The sequence below is a fragment of the Entelurus aequoreus genome, linkage group LG01 (genome assembly GCF_033978785.1).
Source record: "Entelurus aequoreus isolate RoL-2023_Sb linkage group LG01, RoL_Eaeq_v1.1, whole genome shotgun sequence".
NCBI lineage: Eukaryota > Metazoa > Chordata > Actinopteri > Syngnathiformes > Syngnathidae > Entelurus > Entelurus aequoreus.
The window spans coordinates 71,138,079-71,154,414 of NC_084731.1; the positions used below are offsets into that span (position 1 = coordinate 71,138,079).

Here is a 16,336-nt window from a genome sequence, read left to right on the forward strand (position 1 = left end):
TGTAGTTAGAACATGTTAAAAGAGAAAGTGAGCAGATATTAACAGTAAATTAACAAGTAGATTATTAATCAATTTTTACAGTTTGTCCCTCATAATGTGGACAAAATAATAGGTATATAAATGACACAATATGTTACTGCATACGTCAGCAGACTAATTAGGAGTCTTTGTTTGTTTACTTACTACTAAAAGACAAGTTTCTAATATGTTCACTATTTTATTTAAGGACTAAATTACAATACTAAACATATGTTTCATGTACACTAAGATTTTTTGTTCCAATAAAGATAATAATGACATTTTTTTGTGGTGCCCTTTATTTAGAAAAGTATCAAAGTATTGAAATACATTTTGGTACTGGTACCAAAATATTGGTATCAGGAAAACCCTAGTGTGTTCACTTGGAATATTCTATACTTTTTAAAAATGTAACATTTAACAGTTAGCTGATTATAATAACTTGGCTGTCCTCTAGCTAAATAGTCTTTTCTTACACTTCTCATTTGCAAGTATTATTTAGTACAGGGTTTTTGACTCAAATATCAACACTTTGTTTAGTCATCTTACTCTTGATTTTAATCCTATTCAACAATTACAAAGAAAAAATAAATACAAATAAAATAATACTATTCTAAAAAAAACAACTAAATTTAATGATAAATATTTTATAATATATGTTTGTGTGTTTTAAATAAATACATACAAATAAAATAATACGATTAAAAAAAACATAAAAATGTATTGATAAATATTTTATAATATATGTTCGCGTGTTTTAAATAAATACATACAAATAAAATAATAAAATTTAAAAAAAAACTTAAATTTAATGATAAATATTTTATAATATATGTTTGTGTGTTTTAAATAAATACATACAAATAAAATAATACGATTTAAAAAAACATAAAAATGTATTGATAAATATTTTATAATATATGTTTGCGTGTTTTAAATAAATACATACAAATAAAATAATAAAATTTAAAAAAAACCTTAAATTTAATGATACAATTTTTATAATATATGTTCGCGTGTTTTAAATAAATACATACAAATAAAATAATACAATTAAAAAACAACAACTTTAATTTAATGATAAATATTTTATAATATGTTTGTGTGTTTTAAATAAATAAATACAAATAAAATAATACAATTCTAAAAACATACAAATGTATTGATACATATTATATAATTATGTTTGCTGGTTTTAAATAAATACATACAAATAAAATAATACAATTCTAAAAAAAATAATTTTAATTTAATGATAAATATTTTATAATATATGTTTGTGTGTTTAAAATAAATAAATACAAATAAAATATTACAATTCTAAAAAAAAACTTTAATTTAATGATAAATATTTCATAATATATGTTTGCGTTTTTTTAATAAATACAATTAAAATAATAACATTCTAAAAAAAAATTAAATTTAATGATATATATTTTACAATATACAGTATGTTTGTGTGTTTTAAATAAATACATGCAAATAAAATAATACAATTTTAAAATAAAAAAACTTATATTTAATGATAAATATTTTATAATATATGTTTGTGTGTTTTAAATAAATAAATACAAATAAAATAATACAATTTGAAAAAAACAAAACTTAAATGTACTGATAAATATTTTATAATATATGTTTGTGTGTTTTAAATAAATAAATACAAATAAATAAATACAATTCTAAAAAAACACTTGAATTTAATGATAAATATTTTATAATATATACAAATAAATAAGGTATAATAAAATAAAGTGCAAATATAAATACAGCTTCACTACTTTAGTCATAATTTTTGCGCTAAAAAACTTCTCTATGACTTTAGCTCCAGACTTCTTCTGTATGTTTGATGTTGTCATTACTGCCACCAGTGGTGAAAAAGTGTATTACAACTGAGTACCGCTGCGGCCCATACAGAGTGAGCAAAGCTTAGAAACAGATGGTCTCTGGCCGTATGGCTAAAAAACACTGATTTAATCAACTTTGCATGTAGTTGCAATTCCAAGACGCTAGATGGCGTGTACATCAGGGGTGTCCAAAGTGCGGCCTTTTGTAAGTGTTGAAAGTAAAAAAATATGAATAAATGACTTGTTTTTAACATTTTAATGTCTTGAGACCTTTTTGGGTCCCCAGGACCTTTGGCGTAACCAAAATTGAGGGGCTGTATAATACTAGATGTATAGTAGTAGATAATGCAATTTCAGTAGAAATTTCGTGTCAATGCTGAAGAGCCAAAGTGGAACTGAAATGCTAAGAGATAGCACGCTGGCCAGATAGCGTCAAGTAACACAAAATATGAGCAAAGGGAGCTAAAAAAAAAAAGGTTAGCATGCTAACAGTACTATGCCAACATGCTAATAATAGCATGTTACTGCAATGTATGCATGAAACATTTGTTAAAAATGCTAGCATGCTAACATTTGCATGCGTCAAATACCAAAATATATTAATGTGATTTATGGATGAAAAATTGTGTTACAAATGCTAGCGGACTAACATTTACATGCATCAAGTACCAACATGTGTATATATATATACAAAATACCCCTAACAAGTATTATTTGTCAGGTGAGGTGTATATCTAGGATATTAGCACAACAAAGCTAGCATGCTAACGCTATTATGCTAACAGGTATTAATTATGTTAGCAGGTATTAATCGTCAAGTAACAATATATTCAACGCTGAGGTGTATACCCGCAAATTAAGTAAAAAAAAACAAAGAAAACAAAAAACAAGTAAGCATGCTAACGTTAATATGCTAACAGGTATTATTTGTCAAGTAACAAAATACGCTGAGGTGTATACCTACACAAGAAGCTAGCATGTTAACAGTATTATAACAGATATTATTCATCAAATAACAAAATATTTGGCGCTGAGGTGTATAACTGCAAAATTTGTAAAAAAAAATAAAAAAAAAATGCTATCAGACCAACGTTAGCATGCTAACAGCTATTAATCGTCAAGTAACAAAATATTCGGCGCTGAAGTGTATACCTATAAAATTTGCAAAAAAGCTTGCATGCTAATATTAAAATACTAACAATTGTGCTGAAGTGTATTCCTGCAAAATGTATAAAAAACATAAATAAAAACTTAGCATGCTAATGTTAATATGCTAACAGGTATTATTTGTCAAGTAACAAAATATTTGAGGCTTAGGTGTATACCTACAACATTAGTTTGAAAAAAAAAAAGGTAGCTGACTAACGTTAGCATGCTAACAGCTATTTCTCGTCAAGTAACAAAATATTGGAGGCTGAGGTGTATACCTACAAAATTACTGTATATTCCACACAATTTTTCAGGATTTATGCAGATCCCAAATTCAGATCAGCAGGTACCAGAAGGTAAGAAAAGTTTCTTTTGCATAATATTGCAAAGCAAAACGGTAGATAATATGTTTTACCTTATACACACACCATAATAATACTCCTATGTTGACAATCCATCAAGCGGTGTGGCTTCATAGTTTACCAAAGTTGTACTAAAACATTTTGATAGATTTTTGAGCGCCGTGTGTAATGTTCTATATTTTCAATAATATTTTAAATGTTCTAGATTTTAGGGAAAACATATTTTCCCATGTGTTAGCCGCACCGGACTATAAGCCGCAGATATATAGGTTGTGAAATATTCTGTTTACATACCACAATTGTTGCCAAACGGTGTCTGTAACACGGAAGTAAAACGGCTGATCAAACAAAACAGAAGTCATGGTCATGGACCCACTAGCTGCGCAAGCTAGCTCTCCAATCAGCTAAACAGACTCAATAACTCCACGGAGACATTTTGGTGAATTTACTGAGGAATTTGTGAAAGTGAAACAACACAAAGAAAAAGCCATAGTAAGTTATTAATACTAACATGTTAGCATATTTGCAAATGCTAATGACGCTAGCTTGATTACACTACGATAGCACGTACAAATATGCATGAAAACACTCCTACAGACATCACACATGGGATGGTTCAGTAAGAATTGTTTTAGTTATTATGTAAAACTTACAAACGTTGCTTGGAGTGACGAATGAAGAATCCACATGAGTAGAACCGCTATGGACGGCTAAAAGACTGGAAAGCTCGGTCTAAACAAACAGAAAGGCAATGCGTCCAAAAGATGGCGCCGTGACACAAACAATAACACACCATTTATTGCGTTTGCTTGTTTATTTTTTTACTTTTTTATATTAGAGCCCCCAGCGAAGAAAAACATAAACTGGCCGCACCGTTTTATAAGCTGCAGGATTCAAAGCGTGGGAACAAAAAGTGGGCTTTTTCGTCCGGAATTTATGGTATCTGCTCACAGATGCCGCTTGGCGGTTGTTTGAGCACATTGCTGCTCGGCCTGGATAGTCGCACTTCTTAATGCGTCAGTCACACGCAGGATTCTCACAGGAATGAAGCAGAATTACAACCGGACCTAGCGTATCGGCTGCTGAGCCAGCGCTAATTGGCAGAAACAGAATTCAGGAAGTAGTCATCCAGACAAGGAAGTGCCTGTCTTGTGTTTGTTTATTGATTAGTTTTGATGTGACTGAAGGGCAGCGTTTGGAATTATTAGCCAGCAAGAAATACGGCGAACACGACTGCCAGTAGGTGCTCAATGTCAACGCCATTGTTTGTTTTCATTTTCCTGCCGCAATTTTTTGGTGAGAAAATGGAATTGTTATCTCCGAGCCCAGCGGCGGCCCAAATAAAGTTCCCTTTTTTATTTCCCTCACTGCACAAATGTTGTTGGTTGCCCTCACCGCCTCCTGCTTTTGTCTTTTCCGCCTCGCCAGCCCTTTCAGCCACGCCGCTGCCCGAGCCCGCCGTCCCCCAGCACTGCGCCACGTCCGTCTACGGGTGTTGCCTGGACAACGTCACCGCCGCCCTGGGAGTTGGACTGGCAGGATGTCCAAGTGAGTCCTCTTGTGGTCTTGTGTTCACTCCTGCTCTACCCTGTCTCCTGCTTTCTCTTCCACTGAGCCAAGATCAGGTCAAAACTGCTCCAGCAAACCCTGTGAAACTTTTTGGTGCTTTAGCAGACCAGCTGTTAGCACACTTGCGAGAATGTTAGCATGAAAAAAAATTCAAAATTATGAAAAAAGCAGAACAATATAAACAAATTTGTAGAAATTATGAATTTTTTTTTTTACTAAATGATAAAAAGTCGACATTGAGATTCACAGTCACAATAAATAAATAAATAAATAAAAAGTTAAAAATATGAGTTAAAAAGTCGAAATAATTAGATAAAAAATCCGAACTATTTGATGAAAAGGTAGAAATTGAGATTCACAGTCACAATTATGAAATTAAAAAAAGGCAATTATTTTATTTAAAAAAATCCACATTATTAGTTATCATGACATTATACAACTGGAACTTTATTTCCGCAGAATCATATATTTTTCTGTCAATTAAAAAAAAATGATTCTGCTGTTATCACAATGTTATTTTGGTGAAAAATACAACATATTTCTATTCATATTCCTTGTAATGGCAACTTTTTTTGTCAAATTAAATTTGTATTATCATACACTTTTTGTCTCCTATATTGGAAGTATATATTTGTCAAATTGCACATTTTTAATATAATTATATTTTTTTAAATCCTGCCATAATTAGAATTTTATTGTTGTAAAATTTGCACAAAAAAAATGTATTCTAGTAATACTGTATTTTATCCTGGTATAATACACCTTTTTGTCTCCTATATTGGAACAATATTTTTGTCAAATGGCCCATTTTTTTAAAATCCTGCCATAATTAGAATTTTATTGTCGTAAAATTTGCCATTTTTTTTCCTAGTAATATTTTATCCTCATTATTATACACCTTTTGTCTTCTATATTGGAACTATTTATTTTATTATTACTATTATTAACTATTATTAATTTTATTTTTCTAAAACTCGCAAAAAATTAATTATTTTTTTAATATTCTGACTTTTTTTCTCTGACTATTTTCTCCTCATAGTTTATTCTCCTTAACAAACAACCTTTTATCTTGTATGTAACTGAAATCCCTTAAAATTCCGTCTTTTTAATATCAACATTAAAAATATTTTATTAAATATTAGAAGTAATCCTACAGTAATAACAGTTTTATTCTTGTAAAAGGGATATTTTCTTCTAATATTCTGACTTTATTCTCATCAAAAGTATTTGACTTTATTCTCGTAATATTCTAACTTTATTCTCATGAACAAGCAAACTTCTACCTTTTACAACTGGAACTTTATTTCTGTCAATATTACAAATAATTGTGATGAACTTTATACTCATAAAGTATTTTTCTATTGAACATTATTCTCATAAAATACAACAAATGATTTAGTTTTTCTCATTTCTCTAATGTATAATTGTAAAAGTGTCACTTTTCTCTTGTAATATTCCAGTTATTTTTTCTTTATATTTTTAAAAGCTATTTTGCTTTAATTACAACTTTATTATTGGAAAGAAATGTGTTGTTGTTTTTTTGCAATATTCAGACGTTATTTTCATTAAAAAATAGGACTTTAAAAAATTGGGGAAAAAAATGAAAAAATTACTACTTTTTCTCATGATATTTTTTTAGTTTATTCTTGTAATGTTCTAACTTTATTCCCATGAACATGCAAACTTATATTTCCTCTAAAATTATGTATTTTTTCTGTCAATATTAAAAATAATCATGTGGAACATTAAAATGACAACAAATGATTTAGTTTTTCCTAATTTCCCAAATGTATTTTTGTGAAAGCTTTTTTTTATTTTTATTGTTATTCCAACGTTACTGTTGTAAATATATCAACTTTTTATCACGTAGTAGAGTTGAAACTTTATTCATGTCAAATTATTTTTGATGAGCTATTTTGCTGTAATTACAACTTCCTTATCTGTTGTTTTTTTCGCCATGTTCTGACTTTATTGTCATAAAAAAATGGGACTTTTAAATTTTTTTTATGTTATTTTTAAAAAATTAAATAACTACTTTTTGTCATGATTCATTTGTAACTTTTTTGTCAATATTTAAAAAATCATGTGGAACTTAATTATCTTTATTATCAGAAAAAAATAAGTAATTTTTCTCACAATATTCAGACTTTATTTTCACTAAAAAAGTATTTTGTTAATATGTAAAACTACTATTTTTTTCTCACTATATTTACACTTATTCCACACTATTTACCAATACAGAATTTTTTAACCTTGTTTTCTGACAAAATTTTTGCCAAAATGTATATTTTTATTTTCATTAAAATAGTTTTTTTTTTATTATAAAATTACAACTTTTTCCTCATTATATTTTGTACTTCATTCTCGTAATATTATAACTTTATTCTCATGAACACGCAAACTTGTATTTCCTGTAAAATTGTGTCTTTTTCTGTCAATATTAAAAATAATAATGTGGAACAAATTCTCAAAAAATGACAACAAATTATTGAGTTTCTTCTAATTTCCCAAATATAAAACATTTTATCGAACCGTATAGTTAAAACTTTACGGAAAAAAAATGTTTCTCTACATTTGTATTTGTTATTTTGATGTAATTACAACTTTATTATCAGAAAAAATGTGTTGTTTTTTCACAATATTAAGACTTTATTTTCATAAAAAAATGATTTTGTTAATATGTAAAACGTCTCCTTTTTCTCATTTCTCACATTTGTATTTTTTGCACATGATTTACAAATACAGCATTTTTTTACGATATTTTTTAAATACAATTCTTGTCAAATGTATATTTTAATGTTAAAAATCAAATGTTTTATGCACGTAAATAAGTCACGATAAGTTGTGTTTTAAATAAGTGGTGTTTTAAAGAAGTTGTGTTTAAAAAAAGTTGTGTTTTAAATAAGTGGTGTTTTAAATGAGTGGTGTTTTAAATAAGTCCTGTTTTAAATAAGTCGTTTTTTGTTTTTTTAAATAAGTTGTGGTTTAAATAAGTTGTGTTTTAAATAAGTGCTGTTTTAAATGAGTGGTGTTTTAAATAAGTTGTTATTTAAATAAGTGGTGTTTTAAATATGTTGTGATTTAAATAAGTGGTGTTTTTAAATAAGTTGTGATTTAAATAAGTGGTGTTTTTAAATAAGTTGTGATTTAAATAAGCAGTGTTTTAAATAAGTGGTGATTTAAATAAGTTGTGTTTTAAATAAGTCATGTTTTAAATTAGTTGTGTTTTAAATAAGTGGTGTCTTAAATGAGCGGTGTTTTAAATAAGTGGTGTTTTAAATAAGTCGTGCTTTAAATAAGTTGTAATTTAAATAAGTGGTGTTTTTAAATAAGTTGTGATTTAAATAAGTGGTGTTTTAAATAAGTTGTGATTTAAATAAGTGGTTTTAAATAAGTTATGATTTAAATAAGTGGTGTTTTAAATAAGTGGTGATTTAAATAAGTTGTGTTTTAAATAAGTCATGTTTTAAATTAGTTGTGTTTTAAATAAGTAGTGTCTTAAATGAGTGGTGTTTTAAATAAGTCGTGTTTTGAATAAGTTGTGATTTAAATAAGTGGTGTTTTAAATAAGTGGTGTTTTAAATGAGTCATGTTTTATATAAGTTGTGATTTAAATAAGTTGTGATTTTAATAAGTGGTGTTTTAAATGAGTGGTGTTTTAAATAAGTCATGTTATAAATAAGTTGTGATTTAAATAAGTGTTTTTTTTAAATAAGTTGTGATTTAAATAAGTGGTGTTTTAAATAAGTTGTGATTTAAATAAGTGTTTTTTTTTTAAATAAGTTGTGATTTAAATAAGTGTTTTTTTTAAATAAGTTGTGTTTTAAATAAGTGGTGTTTTAAATAATTTGTTATTTAAATAAGTGGTGTTTTAAATAAGTTGTTATTTAAATAAGTGGTGTTTTTAAATAATTTGTGATTTAAATAAGTGGTGTTTTTAAATAAGTTGTGATTTAAATAAGTGGTGTTTTAAATAAATTGATTTAAATAAGCGGTGTTTTAAATAAGTTGTGATTTAAATATTTAAATAAGTCGTGTTTTTTTTAAAAAATAAGTTGTGATTTATATAAGTGTTGTTTTAAATAAGTTGTGATTTATATAAGTGGTGTTTTAAATGAGTGGTGTTTTAAATAAGTCATGTTTTTTTTTTTTTTTTTTTTTTTTTAATAATGTCCTGCCCAGCTTCTTGGGCAAATCATATAGCAGATGTAGATGCCCATATCGGCTGTTCAGATTTACTTTACAAAAGAGAAGTGTAGGATACTTCTCGTGTTGCCTTATTTGTATTTGACTTTATTAAATGTATTTATATTATCATTTGGTGCAGCCGGGCCGGAGCAGGAGGGGATAGAAAGAGAGAAAAAGGAAGACAGAGGGGGGAATTGTGGGGACAAGAGGGGGATTAGACAGAGAGACAAAAACAACAACAGCAAACACAACAACAACAACAACAACAACAGCAACAGAGCAACATCAGCAAATACGACATGTACAAATATGATGGTAGAAGTAATAGCAAATAAGCAGTTAGCGAAAATTTTAAAAAAAAATACAGAAATGACAATGAGCATTATTACACTAAAAATGGAGCAATATGAATACCAATAGAAATAGTGCTATTGATAATAAACAATACCAGTATTTTACCTTTATTATCAACAATACAATTGTTCAAATGCAACAATACATATACGTAATGATAACTTGAGATACGAAAGAATGCAGAAAAATGGAGGGGAAGAAAGAGAAGCAACCTTAACCTTGTAGATTGTTATAGTAACAATAGGTTAAGCTTTGTCAGTGTGCCATGTGTTATACCCAGTTTACCCTAGGGCAACAACGTTAATATATGTTTGATGAAACGTGATTATGTGCATGAGTGTATGTGTGCATATGTACTTGTATATGTACAGTATGTGTATGTGTGCTTGTACAGTGAATGTATATGTACAGTATGTGTATATGTGTGTACAGCGAATGTATATGTACAGTATGTGTATACAGTATGTGTGTTTGAACAGTGAATGTATATGTACAGTATGTGTAAATGTGTGTTTGTACAGTGAATGTATATGTACAGTATATGTATGTGTGTGTTTGTACAGTGAATGTATGTGTAGTATGTGTATGTGTGTGTTTGTACAGTGAATGTACATGTACAGTATGTGTATGTTTTTACAGTGAATGTATATGTACAGTATGTGTATACAGTATGTTTGTATAATGAATGTGCGTGTGGATGTACGAACTTTGAGTGTGTAAATATGTACTGTATTTATTTGTATATGTATGTGGGAGCGTAGGTACCTATGTATGTCTGTATGTATGTGTGTGAGTATATGTGAATTTGCATGTAAAATACACTTGACTCCCAGTGTGTGCGGGAGCCAGAGTACGGCCCCAGCCTCCCCGAGAACCCATCCCACAAACAGTAGGTGTGGTGCCCAGGGAACCAGGGGCCACCGCCCCCACGCAGCCAAGCCGGACAGATAAATAAGTCATGTTTTAAATAAGTTGTGATTTAAATAAGTGTTTTTTTAAATAAGTTGTGATTTAAATAAGTGGTGTTTTAAATAAGTTATTTAATAAGTTGTGATTTAAATAAGTGGTGTTCTAAATAAGTTGTGATTTAAATAAGTGTTTTTTTTAAATTAGTTGTGATTTAAATAAGTGTTTTTTTTAAATAAGTTGTGTTTTAAATAAGTGGTGTTTTAACACGCAAAGTCCCAGAGAAGGGTCAATTGACACTTTTACCTAGAAAACACACAAGAGGGTCATTTGACCCCTAGTCCCCCCTGTGGACACTCCTTTTGTTATGAAAATGTGGCTGTTAGTGGCACACGGCAGGGGGCCACTTGAGCCTGTGTGGGGGAGGGGACCTTACAGCTCAAGCTTTAGTTCTGAGGTAGGTTGTGTGTGTTTTTGCAAGGATCAACAGAATGAAGGGATCAACACTCTGACATTTATTGTTAAAAAAAATACAAAACAAAACATATTTACAAAGAATGAAAAAGCAACTGTTTTCCCAGTTTTGGTGTGGAGGGTTGTTGCAGAAGCAATTGTTATTTTTGTGTGCCAAAAATAGTTTAAAAAAAAAATTTTACAAAGAAAAAAGCATATTTACAAAGAATGAAAAACCATGTCCATGTAAACGTGACTGACATACATTTGAGCAGTCACTCACAATCCTGGCACTGCCATTGCTCCTTTCGGCATTTCCCACATGTATAATTTTTCTGTCTACCTAGACAAACTGCCCCTAACAGCCTCATTACCATAACAAAATGAGTGATTAGTGTATTCGGGAAAAGCGTCGGGCCAAATGACCCCTCTCTGGGTCTTCTAGGTAGACAGAAAAATGCTGGGACTTCTAGTGTTAAATAGGTTGTTATTTAAATAAGTGGTGTTTTAAATAAGTTGTGATTTAAATAAGTGGTGTTTTTAAAAAAGTTGTGATTTAAATAAGTGGTGTTTTAAATAAGTTGTGATTTAAATATTTAAATAAGTCGTGTTTTTTTTTAAAATAAGTTGTGATTTAAATAAGTGTTGTTTTAAATAAATTGTGATTTAAATAAGTGGTGTTTTAAATAAGTTGTGCTTTAAATAAGTTGTCATTTAAATAAGTGGTGTTTTTAAATAAGTTGTGATTTAAATAAGTGGTGTTTTAAATAAGTTGTGATTTAAATAAGTGGTTTTAAATAAGTTATGATTTAAATAAGTGGTGTTTTAAATAAGTGGTGATTTAAATAAGTTGTGTTTTAAATAAGTCATGTTTTAAATTAGTTGTGTTTTAAATAAGTGGTGTCTTAAATGAGTGGTGTTTTAAATAAGTCGTGTTTTGAATAAGTTGTGATTTAAATAGGTGGTGTTTTAAATGAGTGGTGTTTTAAATGAGTCATGTTTTATATAAGTTGTGATTTAAATAAGTTGTGATTTTGTGTTTTTAAATAAGTTGTGATTTAAATAAGTGGTGTTTTAAATGAGTGGTGTTTTAAATAAGTCATGTTTTAAATAAGTTGTGATTTAAATAAGTGTTTTTTTTTAAATAAGTTGTGATTTAAATAAGTGGTGTTTTAAATAAGTTGTGATTTAAATAAGTGTTTTTTTTAAAATAAGTTGTGATTTAAATAAGTGTTTTTTTTTAATAAGTTGCGTTTTAAATAAGTGGTGTTTTAAATAGGTTGTTATTTAAATAAGTGGTGTTTTAAATAAATTGTGATTTAAATAAGTGGTTTTAAAGAAGTTATGATTTAAATAAGTGGTGTTTTAAATAAGTTGTGATTTAAATAAGTTGTGTTTTAAATAAGTGGTGTTTTAAATAAGTTGTGATTTAAATAAGTGGTGTTTTAAATAAGTGGTGTTTTAAATAAGTTGTGATTCAAATAAGTGGTGTTTTAAATAAGTTGTGATTTAAATAAGTGGTGTTTTTAATAAGTGGTGTTTTAAATAAGTTGTGATTTAAATAAGTTGTGTTTTAAATAAGTGGTGGTCGACTGAAGTGCAACGTGTGAAGTAAAAAGCAGGCTTGAAGAAAAGATAGATTTTGGTGCCTGGAGCGGCTCCTTCAAAATAAAAGCAGTCCTGTCTGGTCCTCAGGCAGGTGCCAGTGCAACGTGTACGGCGCCTACCAAGCGACGTGCCAGCCCAGCAGCGGGCAGTGCTCCTGCAAGCCGGGCGTTGGCGGCCAGAAGTGCGACCGCTGCGAGCCCGGCTTCTGGAACTTCCGAGGCATCGTGACGGAGAACATGAGTGGATGCACGCGTGAGTCATGATGCGGGGTGCATGAGAAAGTGCTGGAGTGATCAGCTTTATAAAAACTGTTTAGATACATGAACAAATCCAAAGAAAAAGCAAAACCTTTTGTTGAAAGTTTGGTGAAACTTGCCCAAGTTTTAGCTCCACCGTGACGTCTTGTGCCCTCGGTCTTTGGGCAGCCTGCAGCTGCGACTCCAACGGGTCTGTGCGCGACGACTGTGAGCAGATGTCGGGTCTGTGCTCCTGCAAAGCCGGCGTGAAGGGTATGAAGTGCAACGTGTGTCCCGACGGAAGCAAGATGGCCGCCAACGGCTGTGACAAAGGTAAGACGTCTTTAGCACGTTAGCGTTAGCATACCTGTGAGAAAATCTTTATTACGAGATCAAATGTCGAAATCAGGAAAAAAGTGGAAAAATATGAAATAATTACAATTATGAGCTAGGAAAAAAATTATTATCAGATAAAAACATCAAAATAATCAGATTAGTCAAAAGATTTATGAAGATGGACCCCGACTTAAACAAGTTGAAAAACTTATTCGGGTGTTACCATTTAGTGGTCAATTGTACGGAATATGTACTTCACTGTGCAACCTACTAATAAAAGTCTCAATCAATCAATCAATCAATTTTCATAAAAAGTCTAAATCGAGATTCTCAGTCACAATTATGAAATAAAAAGTTAAACAAATGAGATAAAAAATCATATATATTAGATTAAAAAACTGTCAATATCATCCATCCATCCATCCATTTTCTACCGCTTATTCCCTTCGGGGTCGCGGGGGGCGCTGGAGCCTATCTCAGCTACAATCGGGCGGAAGGCGGGGTACACCCTGGACAAGTCGCCACCTCATCGCAGGGCCAATACAGATAGACAGACAACATTCACACTCACATTCACACACTAAAATAATCATAATTATGAGATAAAAAGTCAACTTATCAAATAAAAAGTTAACATTAGGAGATCAAATAATGAGATTAAATGTCAAAATTAGGAGAAAAAGAAACTCATAAGATGAGATAAAATGTTGAAAATACAAAGAAGTTGAAAAATATGAGATAAAAAGTCAAAATAGTTACATATGAATTTATACATATTTGATCAAATGTAAAAATTACTAAATTAAGCAGAAATTATGAAGTAAAAAGTCAAAAATATGAGATAAAATGTCAAAATAATTACATAAAGTTATAAATATTTTATCAAATGTAGAAATTACAAAATACAAATTCAAAATTCTGATTAAAAAAAAGGCTAAATTATGAGATAAAAAGTGAAAAATCTGAGATAAAAAGTAAAAATAATGACATGTAAATTCAAATATATATGACAAAATGTTGAAATGACAAAATAAAAAGTGGAAATTATGAAATAAAACATCTAATTAATGAGATAAAAAGTTACAAATATAAGATAAAAAGTCGAAAATCTGAGATAAAAAATGCGGTGCGGTCGAATGAATATTTGGATACTTGTTGCCATCTTGGAAGTATGCTAACATCGCTGGTATTAGCATTCTAATGTTAGCATGCTAACGTTTTATGCTATCGTTTTAGCTAGTTTGTAGGTTTAAACCTAAAAATGATGGTTTGCTGTCAAGCAAGTATGTCGACACTCGCCGCCATCTCGGTGGTATGCTAACGTCTCCGTTATTTTGCTAAGTTTGCAGGTTTAAACATAAAAATTACGAATTCGGATACTCGGCGCCATCTCAGACATATGTTCCGGGCACAGATAGCAGACCCATCAAAAATGTCCGCGGCAATTTTCTAGTATCATCATTTTGTTGGTTAATAAAAAAATATCTGTTTTTTATTTTATTTTTAAAAAATGCTTAAAGCTACAATAATTGTGATAGTAATAATAAGTCTTTTTTTATAAAATAAGGGCTTTGTTTTTCATGAAGTCTGCGTTTTCTATTCTGCTAATACCACTTTAAATAAGTGGTGTTTTAAATAAGTTGTGATTTAAATAAGTGTTTTTTTAAATAAGTTGTGATTTAAATAAGTGGGGTTGTAAATAAGTTGTGATTTAAATAACTGTTTTTTTTTTAAATAAGTTGTGATTTGAATAAGTTGTGTTTCAAATAAGTTGTGTTTTAAATATGTGGTGTTTTAAATAAGTTATTATTTAAATAAGGGTTTTTTTAAATAAGTTGTGATTTAAATAAGTGGTGCTTTAAATAAGTTGTGATTTAAATAAGTCCTGTTTTAAATAAGTCTTGTTTTTAAAAAAAAAAGTGGGGTTTTAAGTAAGTGGTGTCTTAAATAAGTGGTGTTTTAAATAAGTTGTGATTTAGATAAGTGGTGTTTTAAATAAGTTGTGATTTAAATAAGTGGTGTTTTAAATACGTTGTGATTTAAATAAGTGTTTTTTTTAAATAAGTTGTGATTTAAATAAGTGGTGTTTTAAATAAGTTTTTTTTATTCTCGTCAAGCTAACATTTTTATTGTCCTTTTATTCCTGCAACTTTTGTCAGGTGATATTCCAACTGGATCCTCGTAAAAGTTACTTTTTAAAAAAATATATAAATTCAAACAAAGGGTGGCTATTTTGTTGGGAATTTAGACTTAATGCTATGTTTGTATTGTGTGGTAGATGTGACTTATCTCAGGAATATAAAAGATCTGAGAGGGTCTGCGCTCCTCAAGTCTTATTGTCTCCAGGGTAAGAAGTTAGAAAGGTTAGCGCTAGCATTTTTGCTCATTTTAAATGAGCTAAAATGCTAGCGTAAAACGTCACCATGCAAATGTCAGTGAAATAACAGACGACAGGTAATATAATACTGCTAATATAACACCAAATATCAAAAGCCGTCATGTTTAAATTTAAATCAATCAAATTAGCCAGAATGCTAGCATATAATTTTGACATGCTAATGTTAGTGTGATGACATAGACAAAACTAAGCGTGTGTGCCAAGTATAGAAAGCCACGCTGTTTTGGTTTGTACAACTAAAATGAGCAAAAATGCTAGCATAACACGTTGACATGCTAATGTCAGCAAAATAACAGACGACAGGTTAGCATACTTCTGAGATGACGCCAAGTGTCGAAAGCCATCATGTTTAGGTTTATACGAATGGAATTAGCTTAAAATGTTAGCATGCTAATGTTAGCGTGATGACATAGACAAAACTAAGTGTTTGCCAAGTATAGAAAGCCAAGCTTTTTTGGTATATACAACTAAAATGAGCAAAAATGCTAGCATAAAACGTTGACATGCTAATGTCAGCAAAATAATGTAAAATGATTACTTTTTCGTAAAATTCCGACATTATTTCCATAAAATGATGACTGTTGTCTGATAATATAACAATATATTATGTCCTGGTTGCAACTTTAATATCGTAATTACATAAATTTTTCATCATAGTATTTCGAATGTATTCTTATAAAATTCCGACTTTTTCTGTGCTATTGTGACGTTACTGTAGACTTTTTTCATCATAGTATCACAAAGTATTTTAAAAATGAAGACAGTTTTTGCTCCAGTACTTTTTCCATGTAACGATGTGACTATTCCCGTCAAACAGGAACTTTTTCCTTAGGACACTCGAACATTTTTTCTTGAAATTTATTTTCCCGAATATTACAACTTTTTTCAAGTAAAATTATCACTTTTTCGTAG

At 29.6% G+C, this 16,336-nt stretch overlaps 1 protein-coding gene across 10 annotated transcripts in view; it reads left to right on the forward strand.

Moving 5' to 3' along the window:
* agrn (agrin) overlaps positions 1-16,336 on the forward strand; it is a 595,247-nt gene that overhangs the window by 431,815 nt on the left and 147,096 nt on the right. For all 10 annotated transcript variants that reach the window (XM_062057528.1, XM_062057540.1, XM_062057542.1 and 7 more), the window contains 3 exons: positions 4,805-4,924; positions 12,542-12,706; positions 12,880-13,023. In XM_062057528.1, coding sequence (XP_061913512.1) covers positions 4,805-4,924; positions 12,542-12,706; positions 12,880-13,023 — 429 coding nt within the window. The remainder of the gene's footprint in view (positions 1-4,804; positions 4,925-12,541; positions 12,707-12,879; positions 13,024-16,336) is intronic.